At 41.3% G+C, this 12,790-nt stretch overlaps 1 protein-coding gene across 1 annotated transcript in view; it reads left to right on the top strand.

Moving 5' to 3' along the window:
• Nucleotides 1-12,790, top strand: part of ARFGEF1 (ADP ribosylation factor guanine nucleotide exchange factor 1) — a 144,392-nt gene that overhangs the window by 128,260 nt on the left and 3,342 nt on the right. The window contains exons 34-37 of the mRNA XM_032421730.1: nucleotides 5,047-5,179; nucleotides 8,795-8,934; nucleotides 10,434-10,602; nucleotides 11,912-12,050. Of these exons, the coding sequence (XP_032277621.1) occupies nucleotides 5,047-5,179; nucleotides 8,795-8,934; nucleotides 10,434-10,602; nucleotides 11,912-12,050 (581 nt within the window). The remainder of the gene's footprint in view (nucleotides 1-5,046; nucleotides 5,180-8,794; nucleotides 8,935-10,433; nucleotides 10,603-11,911; nucleotides 12,051-12,790) is intronic.

Raw genomic sequence — 12,790 nt, 5'->3', positions numbered from 1 at the left:
ACTTCCATTATCCAGTTACATGTTCCTGATTTCCTTCTGAGACCTCACCAGAAGCACGTTTGACATTCATATTTCTGTCCACATTAGATTCTATGCCCATATGTGTATTCTTTAGGGTGACAGAAGACAAGATTTCTCCATTATGCATTTCACTGCCTTCTGCATCCTCACCAGAATCTCATTTAATGGCCATGTTGCTACTAACAGTCTCTTCAAGGCAATCTAGGCTTTTTCTGTCATATGCCTCAGAACTCTTCTGGTTTCTACCATTACCCAGTTCCAAAGCCACTTCCACATTTCTAGGTATTTCTTATAGCAGCACACCACTTCATGGTACCAAAATCTGTATCAGTCAGTGTTCTACCAGAGAAATGGAACCAGTGGGAAATATCTGTATCTATCTGTGTGTGTGTGTGTGTGTGTGTGTGTGTGTATAATATATGTATATGCATAAATCTTTTTTTTTTTTTAATTTAAATTTCACAGAATTGGCTATGCGATTATGGGCACCAGTAATTTGAAATCTGTCGGGCAGGCTGGAAACTCTTAGGCAGGAGCTGTAGCTGCAGTCCACAGGCAGAATTACTTTAGGGAGACCTGAGGCCTTTCAGTTGGTCACATGAAGTTCTGGCCATATTATTGAGGATAATTTCTTTACTTAAAGTCGACTGGTTGTAGATGATCACCACATCTACAGAATACCTTCACAGCAACACTTGTATTTGTGTTGGAACTGAGTAACTAGATCCTATAGCCTAGCCAGGTTGACACATAAAACTACATGACACCATGTTTCACCAGATGTTATCATTTCACTACATTTGCTTTATTATTTCCTCCCTCCTTCCTTTTTCTCTCTCTGGCCCACCCCCCCACCCACAAACTTTTCAGAATTCTTTGAACGTAAATTGAAAATAAGATGTCCTTTTCTTCTTAAGTTCTTTAGTGTTTTTCCATAAAAAATACAAAGCAAAAGCACTTACATAATCACAGTGCCATTAACAAAATCAGGAAATTACCATTGAAACAGTACTATTATTTAATCTGGCCTTACTGAATTTTAAACCCAGGAGACCAGAGGTAGCATATTAGTGTCCATTGGTCAATTTATCCCCCTCACAACTTTTAAATTTCCTAAGTAATTGTCAATGGCTAAAACTTAGATTTCACAGAAAATTACTACTCTGAATTTATCTTGAGAGAACAGTCACATCTGATATATTGGGGCCACATTGCTCCATGACCCTGATCTGCAGGAGCTATCTGTTCATTATAGACTCCACCACTTATGAAACCATCTTTCAAGTCCAGAATGAGCTTGCTCTCTTTTTTGTTTTTCTTAAATTTGGCCCACCCTCTGCTTACTCTGTGGGTTTTTGTTTTTGCTACCTCTGCTGTATAGTATAGTAGTTTGCAGTGTGGGCTTTGATGCCAGACCCAAAATGAAATCCTGGCTCTGCAGTGACTAGCTCTGTGGCCTCAGCAAGTTACCTATCCTCATGGTAGAGTGAGTTTTGTGATGGGAGTTAAGTCAGGTAATGCATTATAATGCACATAAAGTTGTTGGAACCGCATGTGCCGGGGTGAGTGATGAGAGGCTGGGCTGCTGCCGGGTTCCATAGAGGGAGGCAGCGGTGCCCCTCGGGACCAGCTCACAGTCTCCTCTGTGAGCTGCTGCCGCCGCCCCTTCTTTCACCCCGCTTCCTTTTGCTTTCCCTTCTCTGTACGGCTCACAGCTTGCCAATAAACTGCAGTGTTTTCCTCGCTGAATATTTCTTGCCGTGCACTGGAGGACTACTTCTTATTTATTTTTATTTGTTTCTTTCATTAAACTTTTGTTTTAATGGGTCTCAAAATTCTTTGACAGATTTTTGGTCAAGTGTTTTCCATTAAAAAGTACTGATTTTAAAAACTAATAACCTAAAAAAAACCTAATAACTTTAAAATTGCCACACACACACACACACACACACACACACAACAAAAGGTCCACAAAACATTCTCCTTTCCTTCTGAAGGTTTTACAATGCATTCATTAACCAGTCTTTTACTATTAAACTTAAATGGCCAGTTGATACAAACATTTCTGAGACTGTTCTTCCACCACTGAATAAGACCGGGGTGTCAGGTTATTAGGGATACTACTCATTTAGCCTTCTGAGTGACCTTGCCAGCTCCAGCTGCCTTCTCGTCTGTCTCATGTCACAAACAGCAAAATGGCCCACAGAATAGTCAGAGAGGCTCTCAACGCACACAGGCTTGTCAGGAGCCATGTCAGCGATGGTGGCATCACCAGGTTTCAAGAACTTAGAGCCGTCTTCCCCCTTTTTCCTGGGATGACAATCAGTCTTCTCCTTCATCTCCACAAATTTGCAAGCAGTCTGACCTGTGTGACAATCAGTACAGGTGCATATCCAGTACTGATTTGGTGAAGGATTACTTTTTAAAAATTAAAAATAGAAATATACCCTGTTAATATAAAAAAAATTTTTTTTTGGATAGTACAGAAGAAAATAGGGTAAAAAATGCAAGTCCCAGGATGCCTGGGTGGCCCAGTCGGTTAGGTGTCTGCCTTCAGCTCAGGTCATGATTCCGGGGTCCTGGGGTCGAGCCCCACGTCAGGCTCCCAGCTCAGCAGGGAGCCTGCTTCTCCCTCTGCCTGCCTCTGTCTGTCTCTCTGACAAACAAAATCTTTAAAAAAAAAAAATGCAATTCCCTTTTCATACTGCCCCCTTCAGCCACAACTTATGTTTAATGATGTGATGTATATCCTTCCAGCTGTTTTCCATACGTGTTGTATATAGTTAATATTAATTATATGTGGTTTTTGAAAAAATGAAATCTTGTTTTGAGACTAACATTTTATATTTGGAATAGCTAAGAGATGTCTCCACTTCGATACATAGAGATTGCTTTCATAGGAGCTCCTCCTTTTCCAGTAAAGGGTCCTTTTTTTAAAGGGGAGGTGTGGGCATATTTCTGGTACACAGCTGTTCTAAAAAATGCAAAGATTACCAAAAAATCATCCTCATTTACATTGATTAATCAGAAAAATTGAGAAAGCGATATGCCTAACATTAAAAAAATTCCTCTGATACAAAGGAGACTTTAAATCCCCAATACTGTGACCTAGTTTTTGTGTACATTTAATTTCCTGGGGAGAAGCTTCTTAGAAATCATCAGAATGTTCAAAAGAGCCAGTGCCCCAAAAATTTAAAAACTAGTGCCTTAAAAAAAAATGCTTTCCCTTACATTCAGTAGGACAATGCATTTTTTATTCTGTCAACTGATTAATTCCCCCCTTAAAATATACTTCTTAAAGTGTACAAGTTAAAAAGAGACTTTTTTTTATAGTTAATTTTATTTTATTTTTTATTTTATTTTTTTATTTTTTTAAAGATTATTTATTTATTTGAGAGAGAGAGAATGAGAGAGAGCAAGCACATGAGAGGGGGGAGGGTCAGAGGGAGAAGCAGACTCCCCGCCGAGCAGGGAGCCCGATGCGGGACTCGATCCAGGGACTCCAGGATCATGACCTGAGCCGAAGGCAGTCGCTTAACCAACTGAGCCACCCAGGCGCCCTTTTATAGTTAATTTTAAACAATAAACATTCCCTTAAAGGACTTACAAATTTAGAAGTGTTGTTATATGCATTTTTCCATTTAAGTTTTTATCTAAAAGTGCATTATAGGAAGCCTGGGTGGCTCAGTCGGTTGAGTGTCTGCCTTTAGCTCAGGTCATGATTTCAGGGTCCTGGGACCAAGTCCCCCGAGTTGCCCGGGAGTCTGCTTCTCCCTCTTCCTTTGCCCCTCCCCCCTGCTCATGCTCACGTGCTCTCTCTCTCTCAAATAAATAAATAAAATCTTTTAAAAAACATTTTTTTAAACTGTATTATAGTCCATCATGGCCAAAGAAATTACCCAACTACTCTCTACTGGGTCTATATAATTATTATTAAAGGCCTCCTGTGTATTAAACATGAAAAATACAAAGATGAGTAAGAACAATTGCAACAGTAATAATATGGCTTTAGATTTGTGTAGCACTTCACCATTTAAAAAATATTTTCACATTTGATCCTTTCAGCAACTTTTTGAATCCAGTTTGATACATTATCCCCATTTTATACGGAACAGCAAATGAAAAATCATAAACTGTGATATTTTAAATCTAAGTTAAAATACTATTTTGATTAGCACTGTTTTTGGGAATGTAAGCCCCTGTCTTCTTTTCAGAAACCCAGGTGAGGTCGCTTCCAGCTAAGGCTGTTAGGTTAGAGTTCTCCGTTCCTCTGGAAACCACGTTCTAGATTCTGTCCGGAGTGTGTTGTATTGCTGTAACAAAATAAAGCTCGAATAGTAATGCCAGCTATCACATATTGTCTGACACTGTGCTAGTGCTTTGCATTTCTTACCTTATCCTTAATAACTTACAAGGAAAGTGTCCTCTCCATTTTCAGGTCAGAAAATCTTAACACAAGAGGGTTCTGTGCTTTTCCAAGGTTATACCTAATGCTGGAGCGAAAGTCTGGTGTAGTTCTCTTGGACTTGAACTTGAGCTTTTCTTCATGACACCACACTTGCAGTTAGTCACCTTCTCACTGACCTTTCCAGTCGCCAATTCCTTTGGATGACAGAATGTCTTTCCCTAAACTCACCCCTACAAAGCTTTCCTGAGCACCGCCTACACAAAGCTTGCAGAAATGTCCCCCACCTCGGCCACATACATATTCGGTTTAAACAGCTTTCATGCCAGTTCCTGGATATTGCTGACTAGCTTTTCCTCACAGTGAAGCTTAGCATTTTTATCTATTGCTTTTGGGTGCTACCAGGCCCAAAACGAATGAGGGTTAGAAAGGAAGCTTTTCTCTTAAAGACTGTCAGCGTAGGTAACTTTAAATAATTTTCTCCTTGTGTCTGTAATCACACTGCGTAGAATGTCCTTTTCATAGTGACACACGTAATTTTTTTTTAAAAACATACTAGAAACTGTTTTCATCCTTAAGCTTTATTCGTTGTACTTACAATGAATTTTTTGTTTTATTAGGATACAATATCACAGAAATCTGTAGATATTCATGATTCTGTTCAGCCAAGATCTGCAGATAATAGACAGCAAGCACAATTGGCTGCTGTCTCTACTGTGAACGAAGAAGTCAGCAAAATTAAACATACAGCAAGTGAGTTATTTCTCCTAATAAAAATAGTGTGTTTTGTTTTGTGTAGGTAAAGGATGAAATGTTTGCTTTTACTTTTGGTATTAACAAATATATACTGTAATTGATGGTGTGTAGTCACTTTGTTACTATGTGTGTACCAACTTGGATATTCACTAACACCTATAGTACCAGCTTTTTCCACAAAGGCTTTTAGCTAATGTTTGTGTCGGACACATGAGTCTTTTCTCTCCGTTCCCTTCTGCATGTCAGCCCCATATCCTTTCTGCAAAAGTGGGGCCTGAGGGGCCTTTCTCTGCAGTGCTTTCTAAGCAGGAACACCCAGCTTCCTGTGGAGCCAGCCTTCTATACACTCAGCTGCCTCACCCCACGTCTCCTCCGCTCACCATCTTAGTCTTTTCACAAAGAAGGGGAACCCCTTCTGTTTTTTTACAAAGCTGATCCAACTTTGTTTACTGAAGGAAAATTATAACACCAAGGAAAAGCTACCTCCTCCCTAGAAGAAAACAGGACAACTCTAATTGCTTTTATAAAATGAGGTGAAAGTCACATAAGAAAAGTAACCATTTTAGGGGCACCTGGGTGGCTCATTTGATTGAGTGGCCAGTTCTTCCTTTCTGCTCAGGTCGTGATCCTGGGTCCTGAGATTGAGCCCCGCGTCGGGCTCTGCGCTCAGCAGGGAGTCTGCTTGAGATTCCCTCTCTCCCTCTGCCCCTCCCCCTGTGTGTACACTCTCTCTCTAAAATAAATAAATAAATCTTTAAAAAATAAAAGTATTTTCAGTACATTCACAGTGTTGTGCAATCACCCTAATGATTAATGATGGTAAAGCATCTTTTCATGTGCTTATTGCCATTTGTATGTCTCTTTGGAGAAATGTCTATTCATGTCCTTTGCTCATTTTTAATTGGTTTATGCCTTTTTGTTGTTGAAATGTAAGTTTGTTACACACTCTGGATACTCTACCTGTATCACATATATGATTTGCAGATACTTATATTCTGTAGTATAAATCTTACCATTTCTTTGATAACATCATCTTATGCAGAAAGTCTTTAATTCTGATGAAATCCAATTTACCTGTTTTTTTCTTGCTCTTGCTTTTGGTGTCATAGCTAAGAATCCATTGCCAGATTTAAGGTCATGAAGGTTTTACTTGATGTTTCCTTTTAAGAGTTTTATGCTTTTAGTCCCTACATTTTTAATTTTAATTTTTTTTTCGGGGAATTTTTTATTAATGCTAGGTGCTTGTTCTTGAGAGAAGACAGATTTGGTATCCTACTTGAAAGGAGTTTCCAGCTTCAGTCACTTTGTTTTGCTAACTTCCTAAAAGGGAGATAGGTAGTGGTGAGTGGCTTATTTTCATTTTTGATTCCTGTTCTCTGGAGAACAGCAATGGCTTGTGCAGGAATCCATGATAGCTTTAGTCTGCACTGGAACATGCCATGAGGACAGAATAGTGAGTGACTTCTCTATCTCTCAGCCCCAAGACTGAATTTAAATATACTTAGCTTTGTAAGGAAGGGCCCGGTCATCACACATTAGAAAGTTTTCACATGGCTAATCCAGGACTATGTCTTTAACTGGAGCTGCTTCCCTACCACCCTGAGCTGAGGACCCAAGCTTCTTTCCTTCTGTCAGACACCCTGTTCATTCTCCCCTTGAAGTTCTTTAGGAAAAGTTCACCATGGGATTGTTGACTCAATAGGTGGAGCTCGGGGAAGAACAGATGGCCACCATGCTCCCATGAGCTCTTTCATTAAGTGGACAGGTGATGGTTCCTCTGTTGAATGAGGCGGCCATCTGCGGTCTGACTCCTCCTCAAAGAATCATAACACGGACCTGAGTACTTCATCCTGTCTGCAGGGCAACTAGCTCATTCTCTCTGTACACTTTCAGAAAACATCACTGCCCCATCTAGCCTCGGCTCCGTACCTGCTGTCCCACATAGTTCATCTTTGCTTAGCTTGGGTGAACCAGTGACATGGTCACCTAATAAACCCTGGCAGTGTCAGCCAACCCGAGTTGTAAAATTTGTCCAAATAGGTATTGTCCCCAAACATGCTGCTGGTCATTGCTAGTGAGTCTGAAGTTAAGATCCTTATCCTCCAAGGACACCAGAAAGCAGGGAGAGGCCCAGCTTTGCCCATTCGATCAGAGTGGAGCCTCATCAGCCATACTCTCAGTTCGCCCTGCTGAAAGCTCTTCCGGCCCTCAGCGGCTGATGTTAGAACTAACGAGGACACATCTTGTCAGACGTCAGCCGACTCCCAAGTCTCTCTGGGAGCTCCGGCTGTGCTGCCAGGAGTCTCCTGCTCTAGGAACTGAGTTTTAGGACTGGAATGGGAGAGGGGAAGGAGCGACTGGTATGTGTCAGCTCTGACTGAGGTAGAGGGCTAGGAAAAAGACACTGAAGAGGAGACAGTTTGTGGGACTTGTGGCTTCTTTGTTATCTTTTTCTTTTTCTTGTTTTTTTTTTTTGACATGCAATCTAGTAGTAAGTGTTAAATACAATAGCATTTCTGAAAACTACCTGGAAAGGAGCCTTTATTAATAACCTCAGTAAGAATAAATTTATGCAAGTTGTTTTGCTACCCCTAAAGTCCCTAAAACATGAATTTAAGTTCCACAAATTGGTGCCGCAAAAGGGAATTTGTAATAAAAGCAAAAGTAGAGACTGAAGAATTGTAAGTCAGCCACTCCCCTGGGGCAGTCATCTGCCTCCTGGAAAGCTCACTGGAGAAGCTGGCCCTGACATCCCAGGATTGAGAGCTCCCTTGGAGCCGCATGTCAGCACTGCCAAGCTCTCGCAGCATCTCAGTAGTTGAGTTCTTTCTGACCTTGTGCTTCGGCATTTGGTCAGTGAAATGCAAAGTTCTTCTATGAACATGTCCTTATAGGCTGGTGGATTGTCAGAAACATCTTGCTGAGCAGGTTCGTTCAGGCTAGAAGACTTAGCTGTGTTTCATCTTGCCTGCGCAGTGTGGAGAACATTTTGTTACTTCAAAATTCGGTTAGTTTTGTGATCATGTACTTAGCATAATCTTTTTATAGACTTCTTTGCTTATGGATGCATTTGAAAATATAGTTAGCTACAGCTTCTAACCTGGATTCAAATAAAACGTGCTCTGATTAACCCACAGTGTTACCACATTTGTCAGAATTTGTGGCTGTCCCTCACTTCCTTTCTCACACATCCAGTTCCTGTTGTTTTCTTTTGGTATATATAGGTTTTTACATTACCTATTTCAAAGGTCAAACTTGAGTTCCAGTAAATGCTATTAAAGTCTTAGCTTTTAATCCATTTGTTACATTTTATTAAAGAGTAACCTAAATCTTATTTTAGAAGTTGTAGTGGGACCTTTCTGAACATTATTTACTGTTCTAAGTCCTTGGGAATATTTTTATTTAAAAAATTAATTTTGTAAGGCTTTTCTAAAAATTGATTAAACTTTTATTGAGTAGTGCTTATGTGCAAAAGCAGTATGTTCTCAGTGTGATATGTGCAGGTAACCTTCATACATATGAATGTTTCCTTAGCATTGTAATGTCATAGATATTATAAAGGATTCAAAATAATTTTTGTTTGCATGTGCATTGGGGTGGGTTTCCTCACAGAATTTCCAGAACAAAAATTGTTTGCCGCCCTGTTGATTAAATGTGTTGTGCAGCTGGAACTCATCCAGACTATCGACAACATTGTGTTCTTCCCAGCCACAAGCAAGAAGGAAGATGCCGAAAACCTAGCCGCCGCACAGGTACGGATGTGGGGGGACAGCAGCTTTTACATTGAGGAGGAAGTTGGCTTTCACAGTCTGGACTTTAGAGCAGAGGTCACACTAGAGATTTGATTTGGGGGCTCTTCATCATAGAAATGTCATTTTAAACCATGGGACTGAATGACATGCCCTAGGCAGTTAAGTGTGGACAGCTGAGAGGAGGGTTGCCGACTGAGCCCTGGGGCTTCCGTAGTTAGAGCTCCTGGTGATGAAGCGTCTGGTTAAAGAGCTCCAGAATAAGAATCCATGAGGCAAGGGGAGAGCAAGAGATAGTGGTGTCCTGGAAGCCAAATGAAGAAAATGTTTTAAGAAGAAGGATGTGATCATCTCTGTCAAATCCTCAGTGGGTCAAGTAATATTTCATCTGAGAATCGCCCCCTAGCAATTTGGTAGACTTCAGTGACCTTGACATTGCATTTAATTGTAATGTTGAGGACAAAAGCATTATGGAAGTGGGTACAAGAGAGGAATTGCAGGCAGAAAATATTGATAATTCCGTCAAGGGGAGTTTTGCTGTAAAGGGGTACAGAGAAATAGGATAATCGCTGGAGGAGGATGAAGGGGTCAAGAGAAGGGTTTGCTTTGTTTTGTCTTTAAGATTGGCAGTATTGCAACATTTTCCCTGATGAGAGAACTGAATGCAGAAGACAGGGGCAGTTGCAGAACAATCTTTTTGAAAAGTGAACGGGGATGGCATCTAGTGCCAGCTCCTGGGGGGTTGTCTTGAATGGAAGCCCTGGCCGCTCGTGCATTGTAATAGGAAAGCAGCGAAGTGTGTGGGGTGTTAACACGGGAAGGTTGGTCCATTTGCTCTTGGGAGTTTGTGGGAGGTTTCTTCTGATAGGAGAAGAAAAATCATCCACCAAATGAGGTTGGGAAGAGAGTTTTAGATGCTTGGAGAAGTGAAAACATGAGCTAGTCATCCAGGAAAGCAGACTAGGGCAGTGCAGGATTGCTGGGCAGCACCCAGAGCCCACTGGATTTAAAACCAGTCTGTTTTCTCCAGTCGTGTTTGCTGTGTGGGTGGCGATGTGGAGTAGGCAGTTTTGCCAGCCAATTAATCTAAAAAGAGTGAGGGATTATGCAAGAGAATAATTATAACTGGAGCCCATGGAGTCTAAACTGGTTAATAAGAGAAGAGAGGACCTAAGTGGCAGGGAGGAACAGTGAAGGGCTGTAGGCTCTGGCAGGGGAAGAGCTCCTGGAGTCAGGAAATAGGAGGAGGGAATTGGAAAGATAGGAGGTGGTGCCGGATGACTAGGATGCATGGAAGGAAGATTCTGGAAGTTTAATGACAAAAGATAGACCTTTCCCAATTTCCTGTTGAGGTAAAAGAGATTAAGTTCAGTTCTCTTAAAACTGATGTTTGGGGGAGCATTGAGTTCTAAACTTACTAAAATTTGTGACTGTGTGTGTGTGTGTGTGTGTGTGTGTGTGTTTGTGTGCATGCACGTGCTGTGGTGGTTTGTTTTCCAAAGAGAGATGCTGTGGACTTTGATGTTCGAGTTGATACACAGGATCAAGGAATGTACCGCTTTTTAACATCACAACAACTTTTTAAGCTACTGGACTGCTTATTAGAGTCCCATAGATTTGCAAAAGCATTTAATTCCAACAATGAACAGAGGACTGCTCTGTGGAAAGCAGGTAAGCTGCACGAGTATCACACTTTAGTGTTCACTGTTAACGGTTGTGCACCAGAGGTGTACGTTTATCAGAATTCATTATTGTACAATTCAGGTGTATGCATTTCACTGTATGAACTTTTTACCTTAATAATAGTAGGAAGGCAGTCTACTAGCCAGGCCTAATATAATACGTATATAATATAGTGTGTAATATAGTAAGCTGCTAGGGGAAACTTGTTTCCCACTTGTTTAATCAATCTGTTGTTTGACTGATTTGACCATTCATTTTTTCATCTTGTTCACCCAACCTGGACCTCCCTGTTGATACTGTGAGCACACTAAAAGCTGCCCTTTTTTTAATGAGAAAAAGTGTGTGAAGGTCCTAAACATGAAATCCTTGCATGTGTATTCAAATGACTTCTCCATGCTTATCTGGGAGTGGCCACACCTCAGAATGGAAGTGAATGTTCTGAGGGAGGGAGGCATATTTTTGAACAAGTTGGAAAATTTAAGTATAATATAATTATATAAATATATAATTAAGCATAATAATTAAACTGACATCTAATTTTTTACTTAAGTAGTTATTTGGTGCCTATTAGGTAAAAAACAGTGCTGGAAGAATGAGAGGCAGCAGAATGTGAAGAAAAAAAGAAGGGAGCTAATGTTTATTGAACATCAGACTCTGAAATAGTGTTGGGTACTTTATATTTGCATATTTTATTTAATCTAAAATGATCGTTTAACCCCTAATTAAGCCCATGGCTTTGTTCCTCCTCTTTCCTTTACAACCTAACTTCTGGGAAGAGTAGTCTATATTTTTTCCCCTTTATTCAACTCAAGTTGCTGCTGCCATTCAACCAGGACTGCTCCTGCTAAAGTCACCAGGTTCCACGTTTGCATGCGCATTGGACCCTTCACAATGCTTGGACCCTTGGCCTGATGAAACCTTCTTCCTGCTGAGGGGTCTGCCCCTGCTCACCCAGGAGCCCTCCTGTAAGCTGTATGGAGCTTTCAGGTGCAGTTTCATTTGAAGAGTTCCGCTTTCCCAGGCCAACATTGTTTTGTACCTCCTATCCCCCCAGCTGGAAAGGAGGGGAAATTTTACACATAGAAATCGCCTTTAGCTGGGCCTCCCCCAATTTGACCTGCCCCACGGTCTCAAGGTGTGCCTTCCCTGTGCGACTCCTTCCCTGTGGGCCACCTCAGGGCTGCTGAGGCCCTGGGCTCAGGGCAGGCAGCAGATGCCACCGCTGGACGTACACAAGATGTGCCTTCACACAAGGCGGTTTTGTCTTTCTGTAACATGCAACTTCCCTTCTCCGCAGGCTTCAAAGGCAAATCCAAACCTAACCTTCTGAAGCAGGAGACGAGCAGCCTTGCCTGTGGGCTGCGCATTCTCTTCCGGATGTACATGGATGAGAGCCGCGTTAGTGCCTGGGAGGAGGTCCAGCAGAGGCTTTTAAAGTAAGACTCTTGGCTCAGTGTCTGCCTTTGACCCATGTGGCTGCGTGGTACAGAGGAGGAAAGGGCCACTAGGTTTGCACTCATGGCAGAGTCCACATCTCAACCCCGCTGCAGGACCATGCAAACAGCTTGGGGCCCAAGGAAGAGATTGTGAAAATTAGAGTCTTATAGATGGACGCACTTTTGCACAGTTGGTGACATGAGCAAATCATGTCTGTTGTTGCCGCTGTGGGACAGGAAGAAAGTTTCCTAAAATTTAAAACTTCAGAGTTTCTAGGCTTTTTCATGCCACAGATAATCGCATTTTTACGAACCATTAGGCTTTTTCATGCCACAGATAATCGCATTTTTACGAACCAATCATATGTGAAAGTGAAAACCTGCCTGCCTGCCTTTAGTTTGAAAGAAGGTTTGATGTTTTGTTAGTGTTACTTTTTTTTTGCACTCTTTTTACTTCATGACAACTTAAGATTCTGTCCTTTAAATTTTAAACTCATGCTAAGAATGAAACATGCCATTCAGAAAGACTGCTGTCTTCTGCATTGTATTTTTGTGTATTCTCAGGGAATAGATGTTCTCAGAGACCAGTTAAGTACATTTTAGAACTTCAAGAGATGACTTAGTCCCTGTTTCCCACTTTACTGATGAGACTTTTAAGACCCAGAAGTGCCTACACCTTCACAGTGAGTGAAGACCCACCCGATTTCAGCCCCGGTTTCTTGATGCCAGGCTTGGACGTG

The sequence above is a fragment of the Phoca vitulina genome, unplaced genomic scaffold (assembly GCF_004348235.1).
Source record: "Phoca vitulina isolate PV1807 unplaced genomic scaffold, GSC_HSeal_1.0 scaffold25, whole genome shotgun sequence".
NCBI lineage: Eukaryota > Metazoa > Chordata > Mammalia > Carnivora > Phocidae > Phoca > Phoca vitulina.
The sequence above is the reverse complement of the archived record's forward strand: the minus strand, read 5'-3'. Positions and strand labels throughout refer to the sequence as shown.